Source organism: Camelus dromedarius, chromosome 10, assembly GCF_036321535.1.
Source record: "Camelus dromedarius isolate mCamDro1 chromosome 10, mCamDro1.pat, whole genome shotgun sequence".
Taxonomy (NCBI): Eukaryota; Metazoa; Chordata; class Mammalia; order Artiodactyla; family Camelidae; genus Camelus; species Camelus dromedarius.
In genome coordinates, this window is record NC_087445.1 from 2,068,923 (window position 1) to 2,096,053 (window position 27,131).

Consider the following 27,131-nt stretch of genomic DNA (forward strand, 5'->3'; position numbering starts at 1 on the left):
CACAATAATAGTAGGAGACTTTAACACCCCACTAACATCATTGGACAGAGCTTCCAGACAGTAAATCAATAAGGCAACGGAGATACTAGATGACACAAAAGAACAGTTGGACTTGGTTGATATTTTTAGGACTTTACATCCCCTCCAAAACAGAATATACATTCTTCTCTAGTGAGCATGGAACATTCTCTAGGATAGATCATATACTTGGACACAAAAGAAGCCTTAAAAAATTTAAGAGGATAAAAATTATTCCAAGCATCTTTTCTGACCATAATGGCATGAGACTAGAAAACAACCACAGAAAAACAAATGAGAAGAAAAATGACTGCCTGGAGACCAAATAACATGCTACTAAAAAAACCAATGGGTCAACAATGAAATCAAAGAAGAAATTAAAAAATACCTTGAGACATATGACAATGACAACACAACCATACAAAATCTATGGTATGAAGCAAAAGTAGTCGTAAGAGGGAAGTTCATAGTGATACAGGTCCTCTCCGAAAAACAAGAACCATCTCAAATAAACAACCTAACCAACCACCTGAAAGAATTAGAAAAAGAAGAACAAACAAAACCTAAAGTCAGCAGAAGGAAAGAAATAATAAAGATCAGGGAGGAAATAAATAAAATAAAGATTAAAAAATAATAGAAAAAAAATCAATTAAACTAAGAGCTGGTTTTTTGAAAAAGTAAACAAAATCGATAAACCTCTGGCCAGGCTCACCAAGAAGAAAAGAGAGAGAACACAAGTAAACAAAACAAGAAAGGCAAATGGAGAAATTATAACCAACACCACAGAAATACAAAAAACCATAAGAGATTATTATGAACAGTATATGGCAACAAATTGGACAACCTAGAAGAAATGGAGAAGTTTCTAGAAACATACAGTCCACCAAAACTGAATCAAGAAGTAGATCACTTGAAAAGACTAATTACTAGAAGTGAAATAGAATTAGCAATTGAAAAAAAAAAAAAACCTCCCTGCAAACAAAAGTCCAGGACAAGATGGCTTCACTGGGGAATTCCACCAAACATACAAAGAAGAACTCATACCAGTCCTTCTCAAACTCTTCCAAAAGACTGAAGAGGAGGGGAATACTCACTCTATGATGCCACCATCACCTTGATACAAAAACCAGACAAAGACTCTATTAAAAAAGAACATTACAGGCCACTATCATTGATGAACATACATGCAAATATCCTCAACAAAGTATTAGCAAACAGAATCCAACAACATATAAAAAAGATCATACACTATGATCAAGTTGGATTCATCCCAGGGACACAAGGATAGTTCAACATACGCAAATCAGTCAATGTGATACAGCACATCAACAAAAGAAAGGACAAAAATCACGTGGTCATCTCAATAGGGATCCAAATTGGAAGAGAAGAGGTAAAACTGTCACTATATGCAGATGACATGATACTATACATAGAAAACCCTAAAAGCTCCACAAAAAAACTACTAGAGCTAATAAAAGAATTCAGCAAGATAGCAGGATACAAAATTAACATGCATACAGAAATCACTTGCATTTCTTTACACTAATAATGAAATACCAGAAAAAGAAAGTAAAGAAACAATCCCTTTTAAAATCGCATCCAAAAAAAAAAATTCTTAGGTATAAATCTGACCAAGAAGTGCAAGACTTAGTATGTGGAGAACACAAAACACTGACTAAGGAAATTAAAGATGACTTAAAGAAATGGAAAGATATCCCATGTTCTTGGATTGGAAGAATTAATATTGTTAAAATGGCCATACTGCCCAAAGCAATCTACAGATTTAATGTGATTCCTATCAAATTACCTAGGACATTTTTCACAGAACTAGAACAAATAATCCTAGAATCTACATGGAGAAGACCCAGTATTGCCAAAGCATCACTGAAGAAAAAGCACAAAGCTGGAGGAATAACCCTCCCAGACTTCAGACAACACTCCAGAGCTACAGTAATCAAAACAGCATGTATTGGTACAAAAAGACATATGAATCAATGGAACAGAATAGAGAGCCCAGAAATAAACCCACAGACTTGTGGTCAGTTAATCTTTAGCAAAGGACACAAGAATATATAATGGAGAAAAGACAGTGTCTTCAGCAAGTAGTGTTGGGGAAACTGGACAGTCACACACAAATCAATGAAGCTAGAACACTCCCTTACACCATACAGAAAAATAAACTCAAAATGGATCAAAGACTTAACTCTAAGACAAGACACTATAAACCTCCTAGAAGAAAACATAGGCAAAACGTTATCTGACATAAATCTGACATAGCAATGTTCTCCTAGGGCAGTCTAACCAGGCAACAGAAATAAAAACAAAAAATAAACAAATGGGACCTAATTAAACTTAGAAGCTTTTGCACAGCAAAGGAAACCATAAGCAAAACAAAAAGACAACCTATGGAATGGGAGAAAATATGTGCAAATGATGAGACTGACAAGGGCTTAATTTCCAGAATATATAAACAGCTCACACAACTTAATAACAAAAAACAAATCACCCAATCTAAAAATGGGCAGAAGACCTAAACAAGCAACTCTCCAATGAAGATATACAAATGGCCAATAGGCGTATGAAAATATGCTCAAAATTGTTAATTATCAGAGAAATGCAAATCAAAACCACAGTGAGGTTATCACCTCACACCAGTCAAAGTGTCCATCATTCAAATGTCCAGGAACGACAAATGCTGGAGAGGGTGTTGGTGGGAATCCAGTTTGGTGCAGCCATTATGGAAAACAGCATGGAGATTCCTCAAAAAACTAAAAACAGACTTACCATATAGTCCAGTAACCCCACCCCTGGGCATATGTCTGGAGGAACTCTAATTTGAAAAGATACATATACCCCAACGTTTATAGCAGCACTATATACAGTAGCCAAGACATGGAAACAAACTAAATGTACATCAACAGAGAACTGGATAAAGAAGGTGTGTATATTTATGTAATAGAACACTACTCAGCCATAAGAAGAATAAAATAATGCCATCTGCAGAAACAGGGATGGACCTGGAGATCGTCATTCTAAGTGAAGTAAACCAGAAAAAGAAAAACACCATATGCCATCACTCATATGTGGAATCCAAAGGAAAAAAAAAACAAAAAAGAAGACACTAATGACCTCATCTACAAAACAGAAACAGATTCATAGACATAGTAAATAAACCTATGGTTACCAGGGGAAAGGGGGGTGGGAAGGAAAAAACTGGGAGTTTGAGATTCTCAAATATTTACTACTATATATAAAATAGACATAAAAAACAAATTTCCTCTGTATAGCACAGGGAAGTGTATTCAATAACTTGTAGTTAACCTATAATGAAAAGCAATATGTAAATGAATATATATGTGTATGTATGATTGAAACATTATGCTGTGCACTAGAAACTGACACACTGTAACTGACTACACTTCAATTAAAAAAAAATGGATTACAGACCTAAATATAAAACCACAAATTATAAAACTCATAGGAGAAAATCTTCGTGGCATTAGATTAGGCAAAGATTTCTTAGATTTGATACCAAAAGCATGATCAATAAAAGAAAAAATGGATAAATTGCACTTCCTCAAAATTGAAAGCTCTCCTCTTTAAAAGACACTGTCAGGAGAATGAGAAGACAGGCCACAGACGGGGAGAAAATATTTGCAAATCATGTATCCGACAGAGGACTTAAATCAAGAATATATGAAGAACTATCAAAACTTGGTAATAAGAAAACAACCCGATTATAAAATGGGCCAGTGATTTTAACAGACTATTAAAGATACACAGATAGCAAACAACCCCTGGAAAGATGCTCAACGTCATTAGCCATTAGGGAAATGCAAATTAAAACCACGATGAGATACACATCCAGCATAATGGCTGAAAATTATCAAAACTGGAACACGCACTTTGACAATGAGTTTGGCAGTTTCTTAAAAAGTTCAATATACACCTGCCATATAGTCCAACCATTTCACTCCTAGGTATTTACTCAGGAGAAATGAAAATGTTCATCCACAGACACACACACACGCACACACACAAATGTTCACAGCAGCTTTATTTGTAATAGCAAAAACTGGAAACAACCCAAATGGTCACTGTCGGGTGGATGGATAAACTGTAGTCTGCCTGTAAAGCACAGTATTGCTCAACAATAAATAGTGATGAACTACTGATACATTCAACAACCTGAATGAATCTCAAAATATGTATGCTCGGTGAAAGAATATAGACAAAAAAAAAAAAAAAAAAAAAAACACCTACAAGAATACATGCTGTATGATTCCACTTATATAAAATTATAGCAACTGCAAGCTCATCTTGAACAACAAAAAGTAGATAACTGGTTGCCAGGGGGAAAGGGGCAGGAGAGAGGGATTACAAAGGTACACAAGGAAACGTTTTGCTCATTATTTTGATTGTGGTAATGGTTTCATGAGCGTATATGGATTTCAAAGTTTGTAAAACTGCACATACTAAATATGTGCCACTTACTGGATTTGGATGGTATCTCAATAAAGCTGTTTTAAAAAGAGATGTTAAGATACCGACCAATTAAAATGGATGTTTCAATATTGGTTCACACAAATAAGTGGTTTTAAAAGAAGATTTTGAGACAATCAGGGAAACTGAAAAACTGCCTAGATATTTAATGATATTAAGGAATTGTTAAAAAGTTTTAGATGGGTATTTCAGTTAGGCTTTTTTTAAAAAGGTAGTCTTTTACATATTAACATTCTGAAACATTTATGGATGATTATATAATATATCCTGGGGTAAAGGAAGTGGGTAGAGAAACATATGTAACAAGAATGGCCATGATTTGATAACGGTTTTGCTGAATAACTTACCTGGAGGTTCCATACAGTATTCTTATTTTATATTTTTTTTCTATAATATCATCTTTTAAAACAGAGCTAAAAATAAAGAAATATTAAGGAAACAAAGTTTTTTTTAGCCCACTTGTGACAGAAATAGGAAATCAGCAAAACTGGATGCTATGAATTTGAGGATTTTTGTAGCTAAGGTTACAAAACTAACCTAATAGAAGTTAGTAAATTCCAAAAAGTTCAATAAGAATGGATTTTGTGTTAAGACCACAAAGGAAGTACTTTTTTGTTTGCTTGTTTGTCTTCAAGAACATCATATCTAAACACAAAGAACTAGAACAAAAGAGAGTAAGGCATGCAGGCAGTGCAGCCCTGAAGTGATGTACAGACACCCTAAAATAAAGCAAATAGCGGCGTCCGGAACAGAGCATCTGCTACCAGTGATGCTCTCCATGAACATGATCAGCCTGACACCGCTCAGTCAGGTGCACCTCACTCGGAGGCACAGGTACGGACGCCCCGGACATTCGCCTTTATCACCTGCCATTTCAACGAGCCGTGTTGGGAGCAGTGGCAGATCACCAAGGACTGGCTCCTTAACCGTGTTCCCAAAGCACTGGCTTCCTAGCCTTGTTCCCCATTGACCAAAAATTATTACAAAAAACACATTCTAAACGAACAAACCAAACACGCTCTGTGACAGTTCTGTGGGGCAGATCCCATTTCCCATTTAAGTAGCACTGAATATAGTTTCTACCGGCAGTTTTAGCAAAGACTGGATATTCAATAGGAAGGTATATAATCAATTCTTCAGGTATCGGAAGGACTAATGGAAGTATTATTTCTAAGAGTTATAAAAACATCGTAACTGTTACCACTTTAAATTTAACACCCCCTTTGGAGTAATCCAAAGATCTTTACCGTTCTTGGTTTATGATAAAAAAAAATCTTAGGAGAGAATTTTCCATCAAATTATATCTACAAATGCCTGTAGACATGAGGTGTCAAATCTACAACTTGTAACGTGAACTTTTGCTGTTCACAAATTTGACAGTCACACATTTGGTTCTAAATGGGTGAAATTACAGAAGAAATAGAACTGTTTTAACAACAGTGACCTTTACTTAGAAGTAAATGGGACAATAATGCTAACATTTACTGTAGGCTTACTAGGTGCCAAAGTGCTTTACATTAATTCACTCATGATACTTAATCTCACAAGTTAGATAAAATTAACAGCTCCATTTTATAGGTAAGAAAATCAGGGAGACAGGTCAGACAGCTAACAAAGAAATGAAAAGGGTCAAGCTTCACATCCAGACATTCTATTTCCAAAGCCCACATTCAACCTCTGTGCTATTAGGGAATAAGAGGAAGAAAAATATGCTTAGATGGAAAATAGCCAAGACATGGCCAGAGGAAGCGTACAAATCATCAATTCAAACATCCAAACTTCCATTCAGGAAATACCTTGTCACCTGAATACATGAACGTGTGCGGTGAATCACGGAAAGTGCGTTCCAGAAGTAAAACTTTACTCACTGAATACTTAACTGGATCTGACCTAACATGTAAATAATACCTCTCACTTCCTTCCAAAGTCCTGAAAGGGAAGTGAATTTCATGGTAAACTTTGAGCTCCTCATAAATTTGGGGTAAAAATTGTACAGAGGTATAATCCTGCTTTAAGAACATTTATGCATAACAATCTAGGCACATATACCCCTGGAAACACATCACAATAAAAATAACTCGTTGTAGATACTTTGTAATAATGCTTCCTCATCGCTTTCCTTTTTAAGAATGGCAGTTGGTCCACGGTACTGAAGGGGAAACCCTCGGTGACCCTGGCAGCTCTTGCCCTGCACACAGAACCACCTTCTCCAAGTTGTAGTTCTTGCGGGCACTTTCAGCCACTCCTCACGTGGGGCACAGCTAAGAACACGAACGCCTGGGCCACACTACCTGGTTCAAACTCCGGCTTGGCCACTTACACCAAGCTCTTCATGCCTCAGCACGAGGATAATTAACAGTCCCCTCTCCTTCACGGGCAGCAAAGAGTTAAATGAGTTAAGCCATGGGAGCATTTAGAGGGGTTCCTCACGCACAACAAATGCTCAATAAACGCTTGATTTATTCTGAAAGCAAAACACAGACAGCTGTCACAGGTATCCTGAGACATCAGAACACCACGTGACAAGGAACGTGTACCGCTCGTGTGATGAAACAAGGGAGGAGGCAAGGGCGTGGCACGTGTAACGGTCAACGAAATGTGTCCAATTTGAGGAGAATGGATGTACTTTGGGTTGTAGGTTTGAACATAAGCAAGGGTGCGTTAAATTCACCTACTGAGAAGTTCTAAACCGAGAAGTGCGCTAAATACACATTCTGGCTGAACGCCAAACGTTTTGAGTGTTAGCTCAACATCCAGACAGAGCCGGGACCAGAGAGCATCTCCGTCCTAGAACGTATATACAAACCAAATTTTGAAATCAGAAAAAAACTGCGATTGTATTATTATAAATTTCAGGCATGATTTTACAGTTTGGCCAGGCAGTGCAGAAATAGGAGTTTCTCAGCTCGGTCGGCTACTAGACCATGGCTGCTTGGCTCCTGCAGCTTTGACTGGCTGCCCACTGCCCACCACGGTCAGCAGACGGAGGGAGGCAGAGATCTGCTGACTCGCTCCGCTCGGTTACTGCAGACAATGACACTGCCACCAAATCGTTAAGTATCAATTTGTCTCTCAGAATAACTGATTAACTGAAAGAATTATTTTTGTCTAATATTACAAATGCTGAAGATTATAAATTATGCTATTAATTCTAAAGGTTATAATTATGCTATAATGTACTCTCTATGATTCTGCCTTATGGTACCTGAATTTGTATAAATTTATCGGCTCAAAAAGGATCTGATTTTTCCTGAAAGTATCTGGTTAAATCACATTCTCTCAGTTAACTCACTGTTTACATGTTCATATTAACTGTTAATCTATTTCTTTAATTAAATACATTTCTCAGTTGTTTTGAGTAGTAAATTAACAGCTTTCACAACCATCAATCATTGTAGCATTTTACTCTTGTAATAAGTAACAATAATAATAGCAGATACTTACACAGCAAAAACTACATGCCGGGCCCCACTCTACATGACACGCACACGCACGCATACCCAACCAATCCTTCTAACAGCCTTCTGATGTACGTACTATTATTATTCCCATTTTACAGATGATGAGAACTGAGGCATAGAGAGATTAAACAATTTGCCCAAACTAGTAAATGGCAGAGCTGGGATTTGAACGCAGAACAGTGGCTTAGAGTCTGGTCTCTTAACCAGTAGACACCCTGCCTCTTCACTGCTGAAGGATGAGTTAGAGTTAAAGAAATAGGTGAAGAGGTGGAGGGGTTTTGGCGGGAAGGTACAGAAAGACAAGAAAACAGCACTTGCAAAAGCCCTTTGGTGGGTGTGGCCCAGGAGCTGAAGAAGGTGCTGGGAAACATGAAATCAGGGCCACGTGGTGAGCCTGGAGAAGGCACAGGAGCGGCTGAACTTGAGGGCTCTTCAGGGTCCAGACCACGCAGGACCCTGCAGTTCAGGGCAAGGGACAGAAAAAGGACAGGAAGCCACCAGGGGTGGGGGCATGGCAATCAGAATGCCAGCGTGAAAGCCACTTGGGTGTGAAAACGGGCTGGTAGGAGGCGAGAACGCAGGGAGCCCGTGAGGAGCTAAGGTGAGGGAGCAGATGGCACTTGCTGAGACTACGGTGGTGAGCAGAGAGGGTAGACAGGAAAAGGTACAAATCCTCAGGGCAGGCTGACAGATGGGATCTGGGGGAGACAGGCAGTCAAGAAGAAGGAAATCTCAAGGCTGACTCATAGGTTTCTGGTTCGTGCAACTGGATGCACAGTGATGCTGCTATGGAAGACAGAAACACCCAGCAAGGCCCAGGGCACGTGGACCTCAGTCCTGGCCATGCTGAGCACGAGGAGCACCGGGGATATCCATGGGGAGGTGTCCAGGGGCCAGATGGACACACGGGCCCGCCGTCCATGTCGAAGGTCAGAGTCAGGGGTTAAATGACATTTCGGGCTGCAGGAGTGCATGAGAGCCTATGAAACACCAGAGACAAGGGGGCCTAGGGCAGGACCTGAGGAACCCCACATTTTAAAGGAGCAGAAAGACAAGGATGGGCCTACAGAGGAGGAGCTGAGAAGCAGGAGGAAAGCCAGAAGCATGCAGAAACCAACGGAAGTGGTGGTTAAGAAAAGAATCAATGCAGGCATATCTCATTTTATTGTGCTTCACAGACACTGCGTTTCTGAATATCTGCGGCAAACCTGCGTCGGGCCAGCCCAGTGGCACCATTTTCCCAACAGCAATCTGCTCACTTTCTGTCTCTGGGTCACGTGTTGGTGATTCTTGCAATATTTCAAACGTTCTCATTATTAGTATATTTGTCATGGTGATCTACGATCAGTGATCTTTGATGTCACTACTGTAATCGTTAATCAGTAAATGCTCTGTGTGTTCTGACTGCTCCACCGCTGGCCTCCCCGTCTCTCACCCTCTTATGGGGCCTCCCTATCCCCTGAGACACAACGATATTGAAATCAGGCCAGTTAATAACCCCAAGTGCTCAAGTGGTAGGAAGAGAGGATCAGTATGGCCAGCCTCATTGTTGCCCTGTTTTAAGAACTGCCGCAGCCACCCCGACCTTCAGCCATGACCACCCTGTCAGTCAGCGGCCATCAACACTGAGGCAAGACCCTCCACCAGCAAAAAGATTAAGACTCACTGAAGGCTCAGAGGATGGGCAGCAGTTTTTAGCAATAAAGTTTTTAAATTAAGGTATGTACTTTTCTTCGATGTAATGTTATTGCACATTAATGCAGACTGTCGTATAGTGTAAACATAACTTTTATACGCAGTGGGAAACCCAGAAAAGTTGTGTGACTCGCTTTATTGTGATACTGGCTTTATTGTGGTGGTCTGGAATGGAGCCCACAGTATCTCTGAGGTGTGCCTGTAGGGTCAAGAAAGAAACACCTGCTAGGTGTGGAGGCCCGTGGGAAGTACTTCAGAGGGGCAGTGGGGACACAGCCAGACCTGGAGTGAAGTGAGGGTTAAGTGAGAGGGGAGGAAATGAACAAAGACTGTGCACACCCTGCACAAGGCAGCTGAGCGAGAACGGAGGGGCAACACGAGGTGTAAATAAAGCAGGAGGGCGTGAGCAGGGAAAAATGTTGACTGGAAGAGCCCAGAGCTGGAAGGAAGGAGGTGGGTACACCCAGAGAGGAAGGAGCTAAAGCAGAGTGTGATTTCTGTGAAGTCAGCAGGACACAGGATCCAAAGCCTGAAAAGGAGGGCAGAGAGACGGTGCCTCCATTCTACCCCGAGGGAAGGAGGCCAGCAGGCAGGTGCAGGCAGGTCTGCACCTTCGGGAAGTTCCCATCTGATGGCTCCTAACTTCTCTGTGTCATAGGAGGTAAAGCTGTACCCAGAAAGTGACAGACGAGGTGTGGGGAGCACAGGGGAAGGGGGGTGTGGGGGGGGGCAGCGTCAGGGCTTTGAGGAGACAGGAAGGATTGAACCAGTCATCGCAGTGGGTGGGGGAAAGAGCAAACCCAAGAGACAGGCGTTGCTGGGGGGCGCTGAGGGCCCCTTTTGGAGTGCGGCTGTCAGGAATTTCCTGGGGCCCCGTCAGCCCTGCTGAGTCAGCTGCAGTGCTCAGCCTGTGGGCGCAGGCAGAGAGGAGGCAGACGGCTGGCAGACATCCAGGAGGTGGGTTTTGCTAGCAAGGTGCTTAAAAGATCCAAGGGACAAGGGAGTTCAAAGACTCGGCAAGGAGATGGACCAGGGAAGTAAGCTCCATGGAGAACAGAGGGAGGAGAGACTGGGGGAGAATAAAGGGCCAAAAGATGGGGTCCTGATGAGAGACAGATGAGTCACAGTACAGTCCGCTGCTGGAAAAGACGCTGTGGGCACAGGGAAGAATTTAACTTGAATTTAACCCATTAATCATCATTAATAACCATTCTCTAGATTACTTGAATGATCAGTTAGTTCGATTATTCATTAACACATGAAGAAGATCAACCCTCTGCGATGTACGGCAAAAGGTTGACCTCCCTGCGCTACGAAGAGCTCTTAGAAATCCTTAAGAAAAAGACCAACAACCCGATGAGGAAAATGACTGAAACACCTACTTGGCTGGAGATTCCTCCTCCAGGGGGCCCAGGGACTCCTCCACCCCTGTGGTCTCTTCCATCGGCGCCGTCAGATCCATGTCACTGCAAAGATCAAGAATCACTCCAGTCACACAAACACGTCTACATCAATGCCCTTACATAGTCAAGACGGAAAAAACCCACATTTCAGTGTCCTTCTTCTTAAGTAAATATCCTTCAAGGAATTAATATGTACGCATAGGTAATCCACATCAAAATGAAAAAGAGGGGGAAAATGCTCTTAATTGCTAATCCATACAAATTATTTCCAAAAGTAAAAAGGACTTTGAGAAACAGAAGTTTCCATGAATGGCCTACAATTACAAACAGACTGTGAAGGACCAGAACAAGTATTCAAAGGTCTTATGATCCTAGGAAATTCCAAATATTAACAGGGGCCATAAAAATTCCCAACCTGCAAGTGTTAAGTGACTTACAGTAGATAATGTGCCATCTCAGACTTTAGAATATGGCAAGAAAGTGGAAACATTCCACAAAAGTGAGTGTGCAGGATTATAAACAAGCTGCTGATAACTATACCAGAAAAATAAGGCTTTGAAACATCAATTTATATATTATCACATCTAAGTGCACAATCCACAGATTCCAAAAGACAGCACAATGAAAAACAATATGAATTTTAACAATCTTAATTTTTTTAAGGTTAAGATTAATCCCAGCTGAACATTCCTTTGAAAAAGTACCAGCAAAAGAAATTTCATTTTCAGAAAAATGCTAAAATTAGTCAATATAAACATATCCATTAGAAATATTTTATACTTGACATATAGAACCCAGAACTTTTTCCATCCTAGTTCTGGAAAAATCTTCATAAAATCAGTTTTTTTTAAAAAAAAGTAAACACAAATTGAACTACAATTTTAAAAAACAGACTTTTTACGTTCAAAATGTTTTCATTCTCCCCTGAAAGCCATTGCAATCAACTTCTTAAAAAATTCAGTTTTCAACATAAAATTTGAATAAATGATTTTTACTTTTAAAAAAAGGTCCTAAATCAAATTCTGTCTGTTTGGAAGGACATCACTGGTGCTCTGTCTGGCAGAGGCCTCTTCACAAAAGCCGTCTCTGCACATCAGCCTGACCCCACGGGGGTCACGGGAGTTGTTACCATCCAAGAATCTAGCATCAATGGCAGCGCTGTATGATTCCAACTTCCTCTTTATTCCCTCGGCCATGTAATACACCAAGGGGATAAAAAACGGGTTCGCTGACAGTTCATAGCTTTCAACAACTGAAAATCATAAAAGGGCTACGAAGACATGCAGGAGGAAAAAAAAAAAAAAACAGAATACAAAGCAAAGACACCATGTAAAACCCAGCCTTTCTCAAACCTGCCAGTCAACTTGGAAGAAAACAAAAATCACGGACCTCCCTCCTGTATTGCCCTAAATTATTTTATGAATAAACATACAACTAATTTTGTGCTTAAACCTCTTATGGAACCATATGGCCAAAACTATAAAACAAGCAAGTTTCAAGATTAGCAACAATTTATTTTGGCAAATTTTGTAATTTCGTTGAAAGAAAACCACCAATGTTGGATTTTTTAAAAGAAAGATAAAAGTTCCAGGGCCACAGTCTATATTTTGAATTCGGTTACACTAACGTAGAAAATGCCTGTTGGCACGCGTATGATCACAAATGTTAAGCACCTCAAGACTGTGGTAACTAGTTCAAGTTCAGTCAGACTTCGTACTTAAGCACATCCATGACAGTGAACAGCTTTTAATCAAATGTCGCTTGATTACTACATAAACCTGTCTTGCTCTTCACAATCAAAGTGGGAAGGCAGCATTACTGAAAACTGCATCCGTGGGTGTTTATTCCCACTGGTAACAAGAAAATAATGTCTGATATTACTCATTTTAAGTTATTGCAAACGGAGAAAATTGTGCTTGCAGCACAGGTACTGATGGTCAAACTCTGGAAGAAAACCAGTAACAAGGGAAGTGGCTCAGTTACACCATTCTGAAAGCATCTTGTCCACAGATCCAATGAGACCGCCAATGTCTTCAAACAGGAATAGCAAACTACAGCAAAGCCCTCACACCCACCATGCGCAGTGCAGCACCCGCCCTCGCCAACCACGAACACCTCACTCACTGGCAGCCTCCTTCTGCTCTTTTCTCATTCATCAAAAGCAGCACCAACTCGACTGGACCTCACTGTTTTCATCATGGCAAATCAAAATCTCAGTGTATTCAACAAGAAGTTAAAAGCCTTAGCCTACAAAAAAAATCTTTCAGTTACAGATTGATTACCACCTCAGAGCTTTGACTGAGTGCCATGGGGCACGGGTCATCTTAACACTGGGACATGCTGTCCGCCAGGAGCGCATGTGGTCCTTTTTCATGTTCCGAGGCCAAGACTCACCCCTTAGAGTAAGCAATCACTTGGAGCCAAAATGATTTTAAGTTCAAACGCCAAGTGAAACGGAGTAGCAGTATTAGATAAGGTAGTAAATCAGATGGTTCTATTTTTAAAAAATCTATTTATTGTTTTTGTTTTGGGAGGAGGTAATTAGGTTTATTTATTTATTTCAAAAGAGGTACTGGGGATTGAATCCAGGACCTCGTGCATAATCAGATGATTCTGAAGGGGCCTGAATTCCTTTTTTCACATGTATTATCGCAGTAAAATAAAGCCAAATGAAAAGATTTGCCATGGAGGTTCTATAGAACCCCAGACTGAGAAACATTTAATAAGTTTCCTTTCAAGGACAACACAGATGTGCAGCGGTCCTAAATCTAATTTTGTATTTGGCGCTACTGTGTCCATTTGCTTTTAAGGATAACAAATTAAGAAAAATGAGTTTATGTAAAAAGCTTATATTCTTCACAAGAAGAAAAGCTGAAGTCTGGATTCCCTCAAGCCTTCCAACCTGTGGAAAGCCTGCCACACATCCTGAAGCCACTGACTCCCCATATCTCCTGCCTGTTTCTGTGCGGACACCAGCAAGTCCCGAAATGACAGAAACAGCACAGCCAAGTACCCGCTCTGAGTAGCAAAACTGGCACAGATCTGAGAGACCAGAAAGCCTCCGGGAAATGTCAAATCTGAACCTCACTGAAACTTGTCATTGAGCTTAGATCTGCAAATGATTTTATAACATCACAATGCAATGTATACAAAAAACTCAGGACGGCCATAGAGAAACAAAGTATAGAATACTCAGGAATATAAAAAGCATTCTGAAGCATATGCAAACATACAATGCAATGTGCCAGGGGTATCCCCAAACACACAAACTTCCCTGGCTAAAATAAGATAAAATAAAGGAACTTTAAAGGCTGTTTCAAATCTAACTGCAACATAGCAAACCTGCTTTTCAAAGTCATCTCATGAAACAAAAGCCTAAAAATCAGTCTTAAAGCATACAAATATAAAGGCTGCAAGTGTAATGCAGAGGGCATAATTTTCAAGACAGGCATATAAAGATCCACATACGTCCACACTGTAGGTTCACAGAAAGCACACCTTTGCACCCTACCTGGTATCTTTACCTGATCCCCAGGTGCGAACTCCATATCCACCCATGCTGTCTTCAGTTCTGATTGCTCTAGAGAGAGAAAGAATATTCCCTTAAACTGGAAGCTGGTCTCCAGTCCATCTCCAAATCAGAAAGGCTGATCAGTTCGCTCGGGAATAAGAGCACACTAATATGCAGTCAAGTCAAGACTAACATGCAATCAAGACTAATATGCAGTCAAGTCAAGACTAACATGCAGTCAAGACTAATATGCAGTCAAGTCAAGACTAATATGCAGTCAAGACTAATATGCAGTCAAGTCAAGACTAATATGCAGTCAAGACTAATATGCAGTCAAGTAAAGACTAATATGCAGTCAAGTAAAGACTAATATGCAGTCAAGACTAATATGCAGTCAAGTCAAGACTAACATGCAGTCAAGACTAATATGCAGTCAAGTCAAGACTAACATGCAGTCAAGACTAATATGCAGTCAAGTAAAGACTAATATGCAGTCAAGACTAATATGCAGTCAAGTAAAGACTAATATGCAGTCAAGACTAACATGCAGTCAAGTGAAGACTAACATGCAGTCAAGTGAAGACTAACATGCAGTCAAGTGAAGACTAACATGCAGTCAAGAAAAGACTAACATGCAGTCAAGTGAAGACTAACATGCAGTCAAGTGAAGACTAACATGCAGTCAAGTAAAGACTAACATGCAGTCAAGTGAAGACTAACATGCAGTCAAGTAAAGACTAACATGCAGTCAAGTAAAGATGCACACACAACAGATTCACACCAGGTCTAACCGAGATCTTAAAGGGAAAATTGCATTTCCGAAGAAACTTACATTTTATCATTCCCACCGTATCTCTCAAATTCTCGTCTTCCTCTCTGGTCAAAACCGTCAAAAGCTCTGTTCCCAGGACCACCTCTGCCTCTGCTTCGCATGCCCCCTCTTGGGCCTCCACGTCCTCTCAGTGGCCTGTCTCGATCAAACCTGTCAACTGGTCTAGGAAGAAATGGGTATAATAAAAAGTGGTGAATTGGATGAAGGAGCCAAGGCTTTTTTTTTTTTTTTGAGAAAAAAAATTCCAGAAGGACGTTATGGCTATAGAATACTAGAAAGAATGGTGTGGCTTGAATAATAAATTTTACTGAGCACGTACTATGTCTGGCACAGTCATTTAATCACTACTATTGCCCACAGATGAGGAAGACAGTTGAAGATGGCTTCTTTGTTGTTAAATCCAATAGCAACTTTTGTGTCTATGTCATCTGACCCCTATGCATCATTTGACACTGCCAACCCTAAAATTTCCTCTGCCCTTTTTGGCTTCTCCTTCCCTGCCTGCTCTTTAAAAATTATTTTTGAAATAGGTAATACCCAAACATTCACAAGGTGGTATTCTTGCTTCTTGGCCACCAAATTCCACTTCTCAGAGGCAGACGCTTGCTGAGTCACATAAAGGGAAAGTGTCTGCATCTTGCCTTTTTCACGGAGCATGTCTTGGACACCCTTTCTCCTGTGTACCCACCTGTGTGCCCTTCAGTGCACCAGCATTCCCGCCGCTCCGTCTCCTGCACACATTGTCCTGTCTCTGCACTCACCCTATGTGACCCTCATTCATGAGCCCCTGGGTCTCATTCGGGCGCTCTCTGATTCCAGGCCACAAAGTCAGTTACTTCCTGGATGTCCCCCCTCCGTACCCCCTGCCCTGTAGATACATGACCAACCCTGACCCCCTGCTCCTCCTATGGTCCCTAACTCAACACAAGAGTGTCCAGACCAAAAATCTGCCTTTTCTCCACTCCTCTCTCCTTCCCTGCCACACCTGCTGGATCCAGGGCCTGACTGCCCGCCTCTCCCCAAGCTCACCTCTGCTGCCATCAGGTCATGGTCAGTTTTTATGAGCACCTGCCCCTCCTCCACCAGACTCAAAAGCTCCTGCTGGAAGGGCCTCATCTTTTTCATCGTTAATCCCTAGTTTAATAAGGTAAATTATATATTTTAATTTGTCAAGGCTTTTAGACATATTTAAAGCGACAACAAATTGCTTGCTGAAAGCTAGTGACATTCACGGCTCAGAAACCAGAAACAGAGGTGTGCTCCAGTCTACCTGTATGGCTGAAAACGTTACATTAAAAAGCTACTGTTATGATCTTGGGTAAAAAGACACAAAACTCACAATTCTCCCTACTCAAAAAGATTAAAAAAACACAGAAGCACCGATTACTAATTTTATGCCACTCTCTTACAAGAAACAGTGTCCTAAATCAATTCTCCAAGTTGGCTTTTCAATTTCCCTCCTCCCCGGACCGAAACCAAATGTTTAAATAGAGACCACTGTAAAGTCTGATTCCACATAACAGTAAATATCTAAAGCAGAGTTCTAAAACAGTGACCAATGAAAAAACAACAGTGAATTCTTAACCAGGAAGTTGGCCAGAGCCATAAAAGAAGTTTACCTAAAAACTGAGAGGAAACGAAGCACAAAAACATACAGAGAAAACACTGCCAAATGTCAAAATCGGGTCTAAATTGACATGAAATCTAAATCAGATACTGACAAAGACATAGAATGGTAATTGAAACCTAAACATTGCCCTGTGTATTTTAATGTTAAATCATTTTTCTTTATTCCATAGATACTCCCACCCCAAAACCCAAATACATTTATTCTCAATTCCTTCCTTATAATTCTCTTCTTATAAAATATATCCTCTTTTGTTACTTGGTGAGCATTGAGGAGTCCTGTACTCCACTGAGGAAGCTTCACTGTGACGTAAAAACAAAAGGAAGGAAAATGATATTGTACTGGGCCAAGCATCCCATCGCGCTTCACATACTTACAATCCACTTTCTTACAACAGTCCAACCAAGTCGGCGTGAGTACCTGACCTGTTTTACAGGTTAAAGGCATGAAGTTCACGGAGGGAGGAATGGGGAGTTAATATTTCATGGGTACAGTTTGGGAAGATGAAACAATCTGGAGACAGATAGTAGAGATGACTGCAAAACAATTAGTGTACTTAATGTCACTGCACTGTACACTTAGAAGTGGTTAAAACGGTAAATTTCACGTTATGTATATTTTACTGCAATTTTTTGAAATGTTTTCTTATGAGGAAGGGAAAAAAATAACCTAAACATCTGAGTAAGTGATTCTTTCAAAACTGGAACTGACTTTAAATGACCAGCACTAAACTGCAGAAACAGCCAAAGAAAAAGCCAAACTGCATCCAGACAGAGGCAGACTAATTTCCTAATAGTCACTGCTCTAAGAGTTCACTTAAGTTCATCATTTGGAGCCTAAAGAAAATTCCGATGGCATTAACAACAGTAGTCGCACTCCCAGAGCGTACGCAGCGAGTGACAGCTCTGCGCACCTGAGCCACGCGGACAGTTACTCGCAGCACCATTTATGCCACTGCTTCCATGTGAAAACGTGTGTTCTGCTTTAGTGGAGAAAAAAAAAAATCTTCCATGTCGCTAAAACTCTGGGTGTTTCTTCATCCATAAATTGAGAGGCCAGGAGCAGTCTGTTAAAATGATCAAGATTCCGTAATTCTGTCCAGTAAGCATGTACTGGTATCATAGAAATACAGGTTGATATCATTTTTCACTACTAAATAAGCAAAGATGAAACTTTATCATACTCGAGTAATCTCACAGGTTACTAGGACAGTGATCTGTCACTATGTAGCAACAATTGCCCCACACACCCCAATTTTTGTTTGTTTTCACACTACATGTACCCATCCAACCTTGCACTGAAGTACAAACTGGGTCCCGGATTTGGATACATGACATCCAGCTAAGAACCAGTGCTTTATGACTCTAACTGGGATTCCCACTTCAAGAACTCCGTTTAGGAAAGTTCCTATACATATAAAAAGCTGTTCGTTGGGTATCCTTCATAAAGCAAAAAACTGGAAGCTGAGCAGCGGTCCAACACTGATGGAATAATTACATTGTAATACTCCAAACGCAGATCACAACAGAACCATGAGAAACACCTACCAAACATTGTTAATGACGTTACTGAGTTCTGCTTGTCAAGTGGAGAAGAAATATACAGTACTCAGTGTATACGTATTAACATTTTAACATCTAAGCATACCTATGTATAAAAAAGAAAGGGAGACAATGTGCTAAGTGTTAAGAGAAATCATCTCAGATGGTAAGACAGGTGGTTTTAATCCTTACAGTTTTATGCATTTTCCAAATTGACTAACTTTGACTATAAATTATTTTTATTAAATATCTTACGGATCTTTATTAATAGAAGAGTATTTTTTTTAAAAAAAGAGGGAAAATATCTTTTCTGACAGCACATGACTTATCAAAAAATGTTTTCAAATTTCCGTGAAAATAAACAAGATGTCACTTCTGCGGTCCTCCTGCCAGAATGCATAACCTTGTTCCATGAGGAAACAGTAGGCAGACTCAAATTCTGGGCTGTTCTACAAAATAACTGGTCCATGCTCTTCAGAAATGTCGAATCCATAAAAAATACAGGACTGAAGAGCCGTTTCCAATTAAAGAAGACTGAGAGCAATGCACATTCCTAGACTGGCTCCTGAACCAGGAATTTTTTTTTTCTTTTGCTAAAAGGATGTTATTAGGACAAGCGGTAAAATCTCAGTAGCCAGTAGACTACAAAATTTAGAGAACTAGATGATACTATTGCATCAGTGTTTATGAATTTGATAATTGTACCATGTTTTCAGGACATACATTTAAAGTATTTAGGGATAAAGGGACATTGCTGCACTTTATTCTCAAATGACAAAGAAAAGAAATGTGTGTGTGAGAGAGAGAGAAGGGAGGAGAAAGAAAAGGAGAAAGGAAGGGAAAGCTATGATACAGCAAATGTGTTAAAGTGTCATTTGGGGAATCTTGAGTGTGTATGGGAATTCTCTATATAATTCTTGTAACTCTCTGTAAATCTGAAATACGCATCACTTCACAGCCATTTTTTTCATCTCAACATATAAAGACCTATCTTACCCTTTCTAAACACTCATAATTTTGCTACTTAAAAAGCTGGAAACACAGGTTTGTGCTTTTGAGCTATAATTTCCTTATTCCCACAGAATAAATCCCTGAAGTGAGGAAAAAATACACAAATGCTTTCCAAAACAAGCAGCTCTGACCTAGAAGGCCTTCTGTAAGCAAGCGGACTACAGCTATTACATAGCAAATTTGAAGAAATCACACCCCTTGCCCCCACAAAAAGCAGAATTCAGCCTTTCTCTAACTGTCAATCCTCTGACATGGTGGCAGATACACCTTGTCTGGGTTTTTTTTTTTTTAATAACTGAGGCATAGTCAGTTACAACTGTCAGTTTCTGGTGCACAGCGCAGTGTCCCAGCCGAGCACATACCACCATCTCTACATTTTGAATGTGTAGCTTCCACCTGTTCAGCCCTCTCACTCAGACTGAGGGATTCTCTGCTGAACTCTTTTTTTCTTTTCTTTCCGGTTAGTTTTAATGGACTCAAGAGCACTGCCTTACAAAGCCATGGTTTTGGTTAAAACTTGCAGCCAGACTCCTAAGCGGAACTGGAAATCGAGAAGCTGAAAGACTTTGGGAGTAACGGCTCCCTTGACATTGAACTGTACACCATTCTAGTCTCCCTTAAGCCGGTTTAACTTTGTTTTCCTTTGGTTATGATTCACAAGTTGTTTCAGTTTAATCTAAACCCAATGTTAGGTAGGTTTAATAATTAAAACCTTTGGGCAGCAAACACCCATCTTGTCAGTGCCCAAGCATAAGACACTGCAAACTGCTTCCTGTGTACTGGTGGGCATGACAGCCCACGTGCCGCCACACCCCTCAGAAGCGGCGTCAGACTGCGCCAGCCTGAGACCACCTTCCAGGTCAGAGCACTTTCCAGGGAAGGCATGGGAGCCAGAAGCTGGGGGTCACACGGTCTACAGGTTTTTTGGTCAAATTTCATCATGATAACCCATTGACCTGACGTGGGGCTAGGCATACATTTAAATTCATCAGTCGTCTAAATTAGCAGTGCTAAATCAAAATATAACTACATCCCTGGCCCCAACTTCAAAAGAAAACTTAACCAATTTAATATACTCCTGTATAGTTTGTTTATAAGAGTACTCTTCATGGTTACCAATAAATAATCCATTTTTCATCATACAATCATGTCCTGAACCAGGACTTAAGGTCATTTCCAAGATAAACAGAAGATCCTCCACGTGTTCCCTAAGGCCACATGATATGGTACTTAAATTGGCAAAACAGTCCCAGGTCTGGCACCACAAAAAAGGTCACAAAGGCTAGTAGTTCTCTGAGAATCCTTCTGGCTCCCCCCCTCCGCCCTCCTGGCCCACGTCTGCAGTACCTACTTTTCATCTGTAAACTTCTCAGGTGTAAAGTCTGCCTGCCTCTCAGTCTCATAGGGTCGATATTCCCTGTAGGATCTCCGCTCGGCTCTGTCAAGCGTCACCTCCGTCCCCCGGCTGTCATTCCATCCTTGCTGCTCCCCTCTTCTGGGAGTTCGCTTCTGGCCTGCCAGCAAAAAAATCAAAAGCAGGGAGCTAGAACACAAGGTCCGCCACAGGTACACTCACAGGTACTTCACATTTTCACTTTCCTAGAAATCAGTGTCACAGGAAAATCTGGGGAAGTTTGGAAAAATTCAGGGAAGAAAAAAGTCGCTGGTACTACTACTGCCCAGAGTCGAGTCAACTACTCCTTAATAAAACTGTGACATTACTATTGAATCATATTCTTTCCCTTATGTCCTAGAAAGTATAAGACTAAATGATACTGACTAACCTACGATTACAGGTATCTCACAATGACACTGCAACAGTGATGGAGATTTTACACACTTAATCAACCACATTTCACAACAGTGGCTTTATCAAGACCCCACAGCTAAGAGCCATCCAGAAATTAAATACCCTGTATTTCAGATTGTACTTTCATAACCTCAACTATAGCTCATCACTGGCTGATTGTTTTTATTTTTAAGTAGTTTGTACAGTTATATCTTTTTTCACTTAAAAATGGATTTTCTTGCTCTTTGATGGGACTTATACATTTATGATCACACTTCTCAAATATGAGGCCATGCTGGTAATTTGCCAACTCACACAAGGGCCGGTCAGCACTTTAAGGGGCATGTCCCATGCACAGAGGGGCCGACATTGAGCCAGGCTGGGGCTGGGGCCACTCCGGTCTTCTCTGTCCTCTTCCTTTATTCCTCTCAGTTTGGATGCTTTAAAATTTTAAGCAGAGTCTATATCTTAAGGCATCTAGTGTTTGGTAAATATATTGTGAGTAAGTTTTTCATTTCTTAAGTCATCTTCCAAAAAACATGTTTTTTCTTTTGTGTACATTTAACAGGTCTCCATCTCATACATTACGTACAAGTTTTATTTTAGTAGCTTTGATTTTTCTTAGTATAAGCCATCCTTCACATTGGTTGTATGTCTATAAAAATATTAAATGTACTTGAATTAATGGGCATTTTTTTTCACTGTTCTGTTCCTTTCTACTTGGCCAGATACACACAACTCTCAAGGAATCTACTTTCTTACTTAATATTTTCTACCTAAACCTTATAAACTGGGCATATGTAGATATTAATATAGTTCAAATACCTTACTGATCTCATTTTAAAGCAAAACTCATGTCTGCGACACCACTAACACAAAACGGTGCCATTTATTACTTATTAGTTAACGAAGTATTTTTTTGAAATGTGAAAAGTTGCGTAACAGATCGAAGTTCAATCTTAAGTTAAAGTCCCATAACCTAGACATGCTAAAATCTGATTTGCATCCTGAAGTCACAATCTGAGCTTGTGACATGTTTAGGATACAGGAAAGATGCTATTGTAAGCAGAGCATTATGCTTTAACTGCAGAAACAAAACAGAGACGGACACTTAAGCCCAGTTGCCCAGGACTATGCAACGCCAGATCCGTGGGCACACACATTACTAACAAGATCAAATATGGAAGAGGCATTTGAAATGTGAGGTAGAAAATGTTATTATGAAAGTTAATTATCTAACGAGTTGAAGACGGTAACAGGCCATGACAGGAACAGCCATCAGCAAGTACACAAACAGTAACAATACTTTTCAACAGCTTTCCCTCAATGTAAAAAGTTATTTTATACAGTTTCAAATTTCTAAAGCTTCTTCTGTAGCTTCTGTGTATAAACTGAAAACCATCAAATGTGACTGGCTACTCATTAGGATAATTATCAATACCCTGCAAACATTTCATTTTCCTTCCAAAACCCAAAAAACAAAGATAATAGGTCCAGTTTCCCCCGACACCACAATTTACTACTAAGAGATTAAGAATGCAACTGAATGTAGTTTTTCTGTGCTCAATCAGCAGCTCCAAGTGGATAATGCAAATGCTGAATTTCACTAGCCCCTTCCAACAAAAGGCTGGCATGTGCAGTCTGATCACGGACCTAACCCCCAAGCCCTCATGAAGGGACAGAATTCAATACAATTTACAGTGAGATTTCTCCCAAATAAAGCTGAGCTTTGACTCAGAGAATTGTTCTGAAAAGGCAGGAAAAGCAAAGCTGAAACAGCCTCTGAGGACTTCAAGAATGAATTTTCAGAGCAAGGGGTCACCCCAGGGTCTTTGTATATTGTTAAATATTGAAGGACATTAAAAACCTCCCTTTCTAAGGGAGAATCCTATGATTTCCACATCCTTTTGAGATTAATCAACGTTTCCATTATATGTCAGACTTGTTTTGACTCTGATTCTTGTCTACGCTAAGCTTTTGCTTATGATATTCTAACAAAATTTAAAATTTTGAGTGTTAGAAAAATGCAGTCCATATCAGTAAGGGCTGCAAAAGCCTGAGCAAGCAGAACTCTACCACCCATACAGATAAATTTATTATGGTAACTACATAAATGTAAACTAATGAGCTGACTGCTCCTGAAATAACACATACTTGAAAAAGAACTCTAATTACAAAATTTCCAGTCTAACTACAAAATTAACTGAAGTTCTTTAATATAGATCTCAAAAGCCAGATTTCTTGGATCATAAACAATTGACAGGAAAAAGGTTATTTAAAAAAAACTATAAACTAGATTACAATGCTAAGTTTATAAGTTTATTACTTTAGTAAGTTATAAATGTACTAGATCATAATGCTTAATGCAAACTGCAACCCAGGTTGTATCATCTAAGTTTAGGGGAAAAAAAAGATACAGCTCAGTGCATTTATGGATGTCAATGCAAGGTGTTAACAGTAAGAAAAACACAGAATGTTCACTTTACTTCATGCATTTCTGAGTTGCTTAAAAATTTTATAACAAAAATGCATGACATTTTCAATAGTAAAAAAGGTTAAGTAGCAAAAAGGTTAATACTGACAGAAGTAAATTCCGTTTCACACTAAAAGATAAAATATATATTTCATTTGCTAAAAAAATAAAGCTTAGCCTTCCTCAATTCTTTTACTATGATAATTATCTAAATACATTTAAGAGAAAAACAGAACATAATACAAAATATACACTATTAACTCAAATCTCGTTTAAATATGCTCATAAGCATACTGGTCTACCAAGGAGTCCGGGGCTACTCAACAGCATTTAAAATAATTTTCAGTTCGCTTTCTTAGAGTGCCTTAATTTTCTGATTCTCAAATGATACTGCTGAATTGAACTTTTCATCCCAGATAAAGATAAACATTACCTAGCTGCAGGAGTCAAAGCCTCAACACTCATACCAGGAGTTGCTCTCTCGGGGCTGGGCTGCACAATTTTTATCAAGCAAGGAACAAGCTAGCAAAGCCGAGCTGAATACACTGCCAAACATCGGCTGGAATGGTCGAACTTATACATCTTAACACTCTTTCCCGGGAGAACCACTGCCTTATTTTTGGAAAACAGGGAACACAGGAGGAGTCTTGGAGGCTATCCCACTGATGCAGGTCAGGTGAGAAACGGCTCTTAAGCACCCTCCGTCCCCGGAAGCAGACAGTACACCAAGCTTTGCGCTGGCCGTTCTGGACAAGCAGGGATTAACGAACTTTTAATATTCTTGTTGAAATGGTGAAAAATCCTTTTCGTAAAGAAGCCTGAGTTAATGACAAGTCACACAACCCATCATCACTACATGCTGTACTGCGGGGTGGCTGCTGGAAGCTCCCGTAAGGGGCATGAGTGAAGGCACTGGGCTTGGAAGGCTCCGGGGACCCCGCGTCCACCCCCGCCGCATTCCGCTCGCGGCCCTGACGTCACAGCCCGCCCCCGCGGTCACCCAGGCCTTCCCTCCATCACAGAGGCCCCAGCCCCTCACCCCGGCGGCTCTCGCCGCCACCCCCCTCCCCACCACCGCCAGGGGCCGAGTGCGCCCTCCTCCATCCTCCCTAAGAGGGGCTCCCCTCCCTCATTCCCACCACACTTCTCTTGTAGTCTCCCGACGCGAATCTTGCAGAGGTCGGGCTGGAGGATGGAGAAGGTCCCCCGGCTAGTTCTAGATTTGAGAGCCCTGGGGCAGCGACCCCAGTGTTCGCCCCCACACACAACCCCAGAAATACCCCTCAACTTTGCCCAACTTGTAAAGGTTCGGTTTCCAGGGTTCCGAAGCCCCCTACTCCAAGCCTGCTCACTCCCTCGTCCCCAGGAGGGGCTGGGACAGGCCAGAAGGGGCGTACACCCCCACCCCCGTCCTCTCTTCCTACCTTTCTCGGCCACAAGGACCCTCAACTCCAGCCAACTCTTCTCGGAGCCCCCTACCCTTTCTGGAACAAGTCCCAGTGACCCCAGTCTCACAGTGGGACGTCGTGGGGCGGCTGAGGAGGGGTGACCTCCGTGACCCCGTTCTCCTTCCCCTCCCGCCCACCGCGCCCACCCGGTGCCGGGCGAGGCGCGCCTACCGGGAGGCTGCGGGCCGCCCCCGGGGCTGTCCGGCTGCTGCGCGCCGGGGGCCGGGAGGCTCTTGCGCTCCTTCTGGGACTCCCTCCGGCCGCCGCCCGCGCCGGGTCTGTGGCCCGAGGCCCCAGCCGGGCTCCTGCCGCCTCGGTTGCCGGCCCCGGCCGCCGCGGCCGCCGCCTCGTCGCGCTTCTTGCGCTGCAGCTGCTGCTGGCGCCGGCGCTCGGCCTCGCGCAGGATGTCGAACGGGTCCGACTCGTCGTCCAGCAGCTGGTGGAAGCGGTTGGCCACGACGCAGCCAAAACTCTCCTGCATCGCGGCGCCTGCGGCGGCCGCGGCCACAGGACTCCCCAGAGCGCCCTTCATGCCGCCGCGGCCACTGCGGGCCCGCGGCGGGCAGCCCACGCGAGCGAGTCTCAGCGAAGCCGGCGGCGAGGACCCATCCTACCCGCAGCTTCTGCCCTCCCTGCCCTGCCCAGTCCCGTCCCTCCCAGCGCCCGCCCCCGCGCCGCCGCCACCGCCGCAGCCCGCCCAGCCGCCGCCCGACAGCCAATCAGCGCACGCGGACACGCCCCGTTTCGTAGCCGGCACGCCTAGAAACCCAATCAGCGGCCGGCTCCTGTCACGTCATGCGACCTCTATGCCCCGCCCCACGACTCAGCAGGGAGGGGCGGGGACCAAGGGGCGGAGCTACTGGGAGGAGCGAAGAGTCTTGTGGTCCAGGCTGCTGGGCCATGCGGGTGGGTCACGGGCATTATTTGTGTTCTCTCTGGGGCTGGGTACACATACATCATCGGCCACTCTCTTTGAAGTTTATATATTGATTGAGCCTTCAACATCCATAGAGTGATCACTTACTACGTGCCAGGCATTACGTTGTAGGAGATACTAGTTCCATGTTTTCGTGGATCTTATAGTCTGTAGGCAGAAAAGTGCCCTGAAAGAAAGGCACAGATTTCTCTATGATCCTACAGCAAAGCGGCATGACCTAATAAGGAAGCTTGGAAAGGCTTTCCCTAAGATGTGACGCTAAGATCCCAAGGATGACAACGGCAAGTGCAGAAGTCTTGAAGTGGGGTGGAGCATTGCCCATTCAAGCTCAAAGAAAACTGGGGAACCGGATTGCAGAGTTGGAGGAGGGCTTTGTTTTGGTCTTTATTTTAGGAGCAGCGGGAAGCAAATTTTAAGCATGAGCGTGTATTTGATAAGGCCACTCTAGCGGCAATGTGAGGGACTAGGTTGAAGGGAGGCCAAAATGGATGCAGGGAGACCAAGCAGAAGATTGTTGCAGAGCTCCAGGGAAAAGTTGATGGTAGTGACTTGGACTAGGATAATAGCAGTGGAAGTGAAGAGAATAGTAGATCCAAGAGCTATTTTAGAGGTTGTAGCAACAGGACTTGGTAATGCATCAGATACAGGTGGTGAGGGAAAAAGAGGAGAATATGATGACTCCAATTTTTCTGGCTTTTGCAGCTGGAATGGTGGTGCTATTCACAAAGAAATAGGCACTAGAAGAGACCACTTTGATGAGAATCATAAGTTCAGTCTTGGGCATGTTGAGGTTTGGGGGTTTGGTTTTGTTTTGTCTGTCTGTTTGTTTGTTGTTTTATTAAGTTGAGGCCAGAGCTCAGAGAACAGGGAACTGGACTTCCT

At 41.8% G+C, this 27,131-nt stretch overlaps 1 protein-coding gene across 1 annotated transcript in view; it reads right to left on the reverse strand.

Annotated features, from left to right (window-relative positions):
- HABP4 (hyaluronan binding protein 4) overlaps nucleotides 1-25,943 on the reverse strand; it is a 37,679-nt gene extending 11,736 nt beyond the window's left edge. Inside the window, exons 1-5 of the mRNA XM_031447275.2 lie at nucleotides 25,484-25,943; nucleotides 20,954-21,116; nucleotides 15,424-15,585; nucleotides 14,592-14,660; nucleotides 11,060-11,143 (exon numbers count right to left, since the gene is read on the reverse strand). Of these exons, the coding sequence (XP_031303135.2) occupies nucleotides 11,060-11,143; nucleotides 14,592-14,660; nucleotides 15,424-15,585; nucleotides 20,954-21,116; nucleotides 25,484-25,844 (839 nt within the window). The 5' untranslated portion in view covers nucleotides 25,845-25,943. The remainder of the gene's footprint in view (nucleotides 1-11,059; nucleotides 11,144-14,591; nucleotides 14,661-15,423; nucleotides 15,586-20,953; nucleotides 21,117-25,483) is intronic.
- Between the last annotated feature and the right edge of the window lie 1,188 nt (nucleotides 25,944-27,131).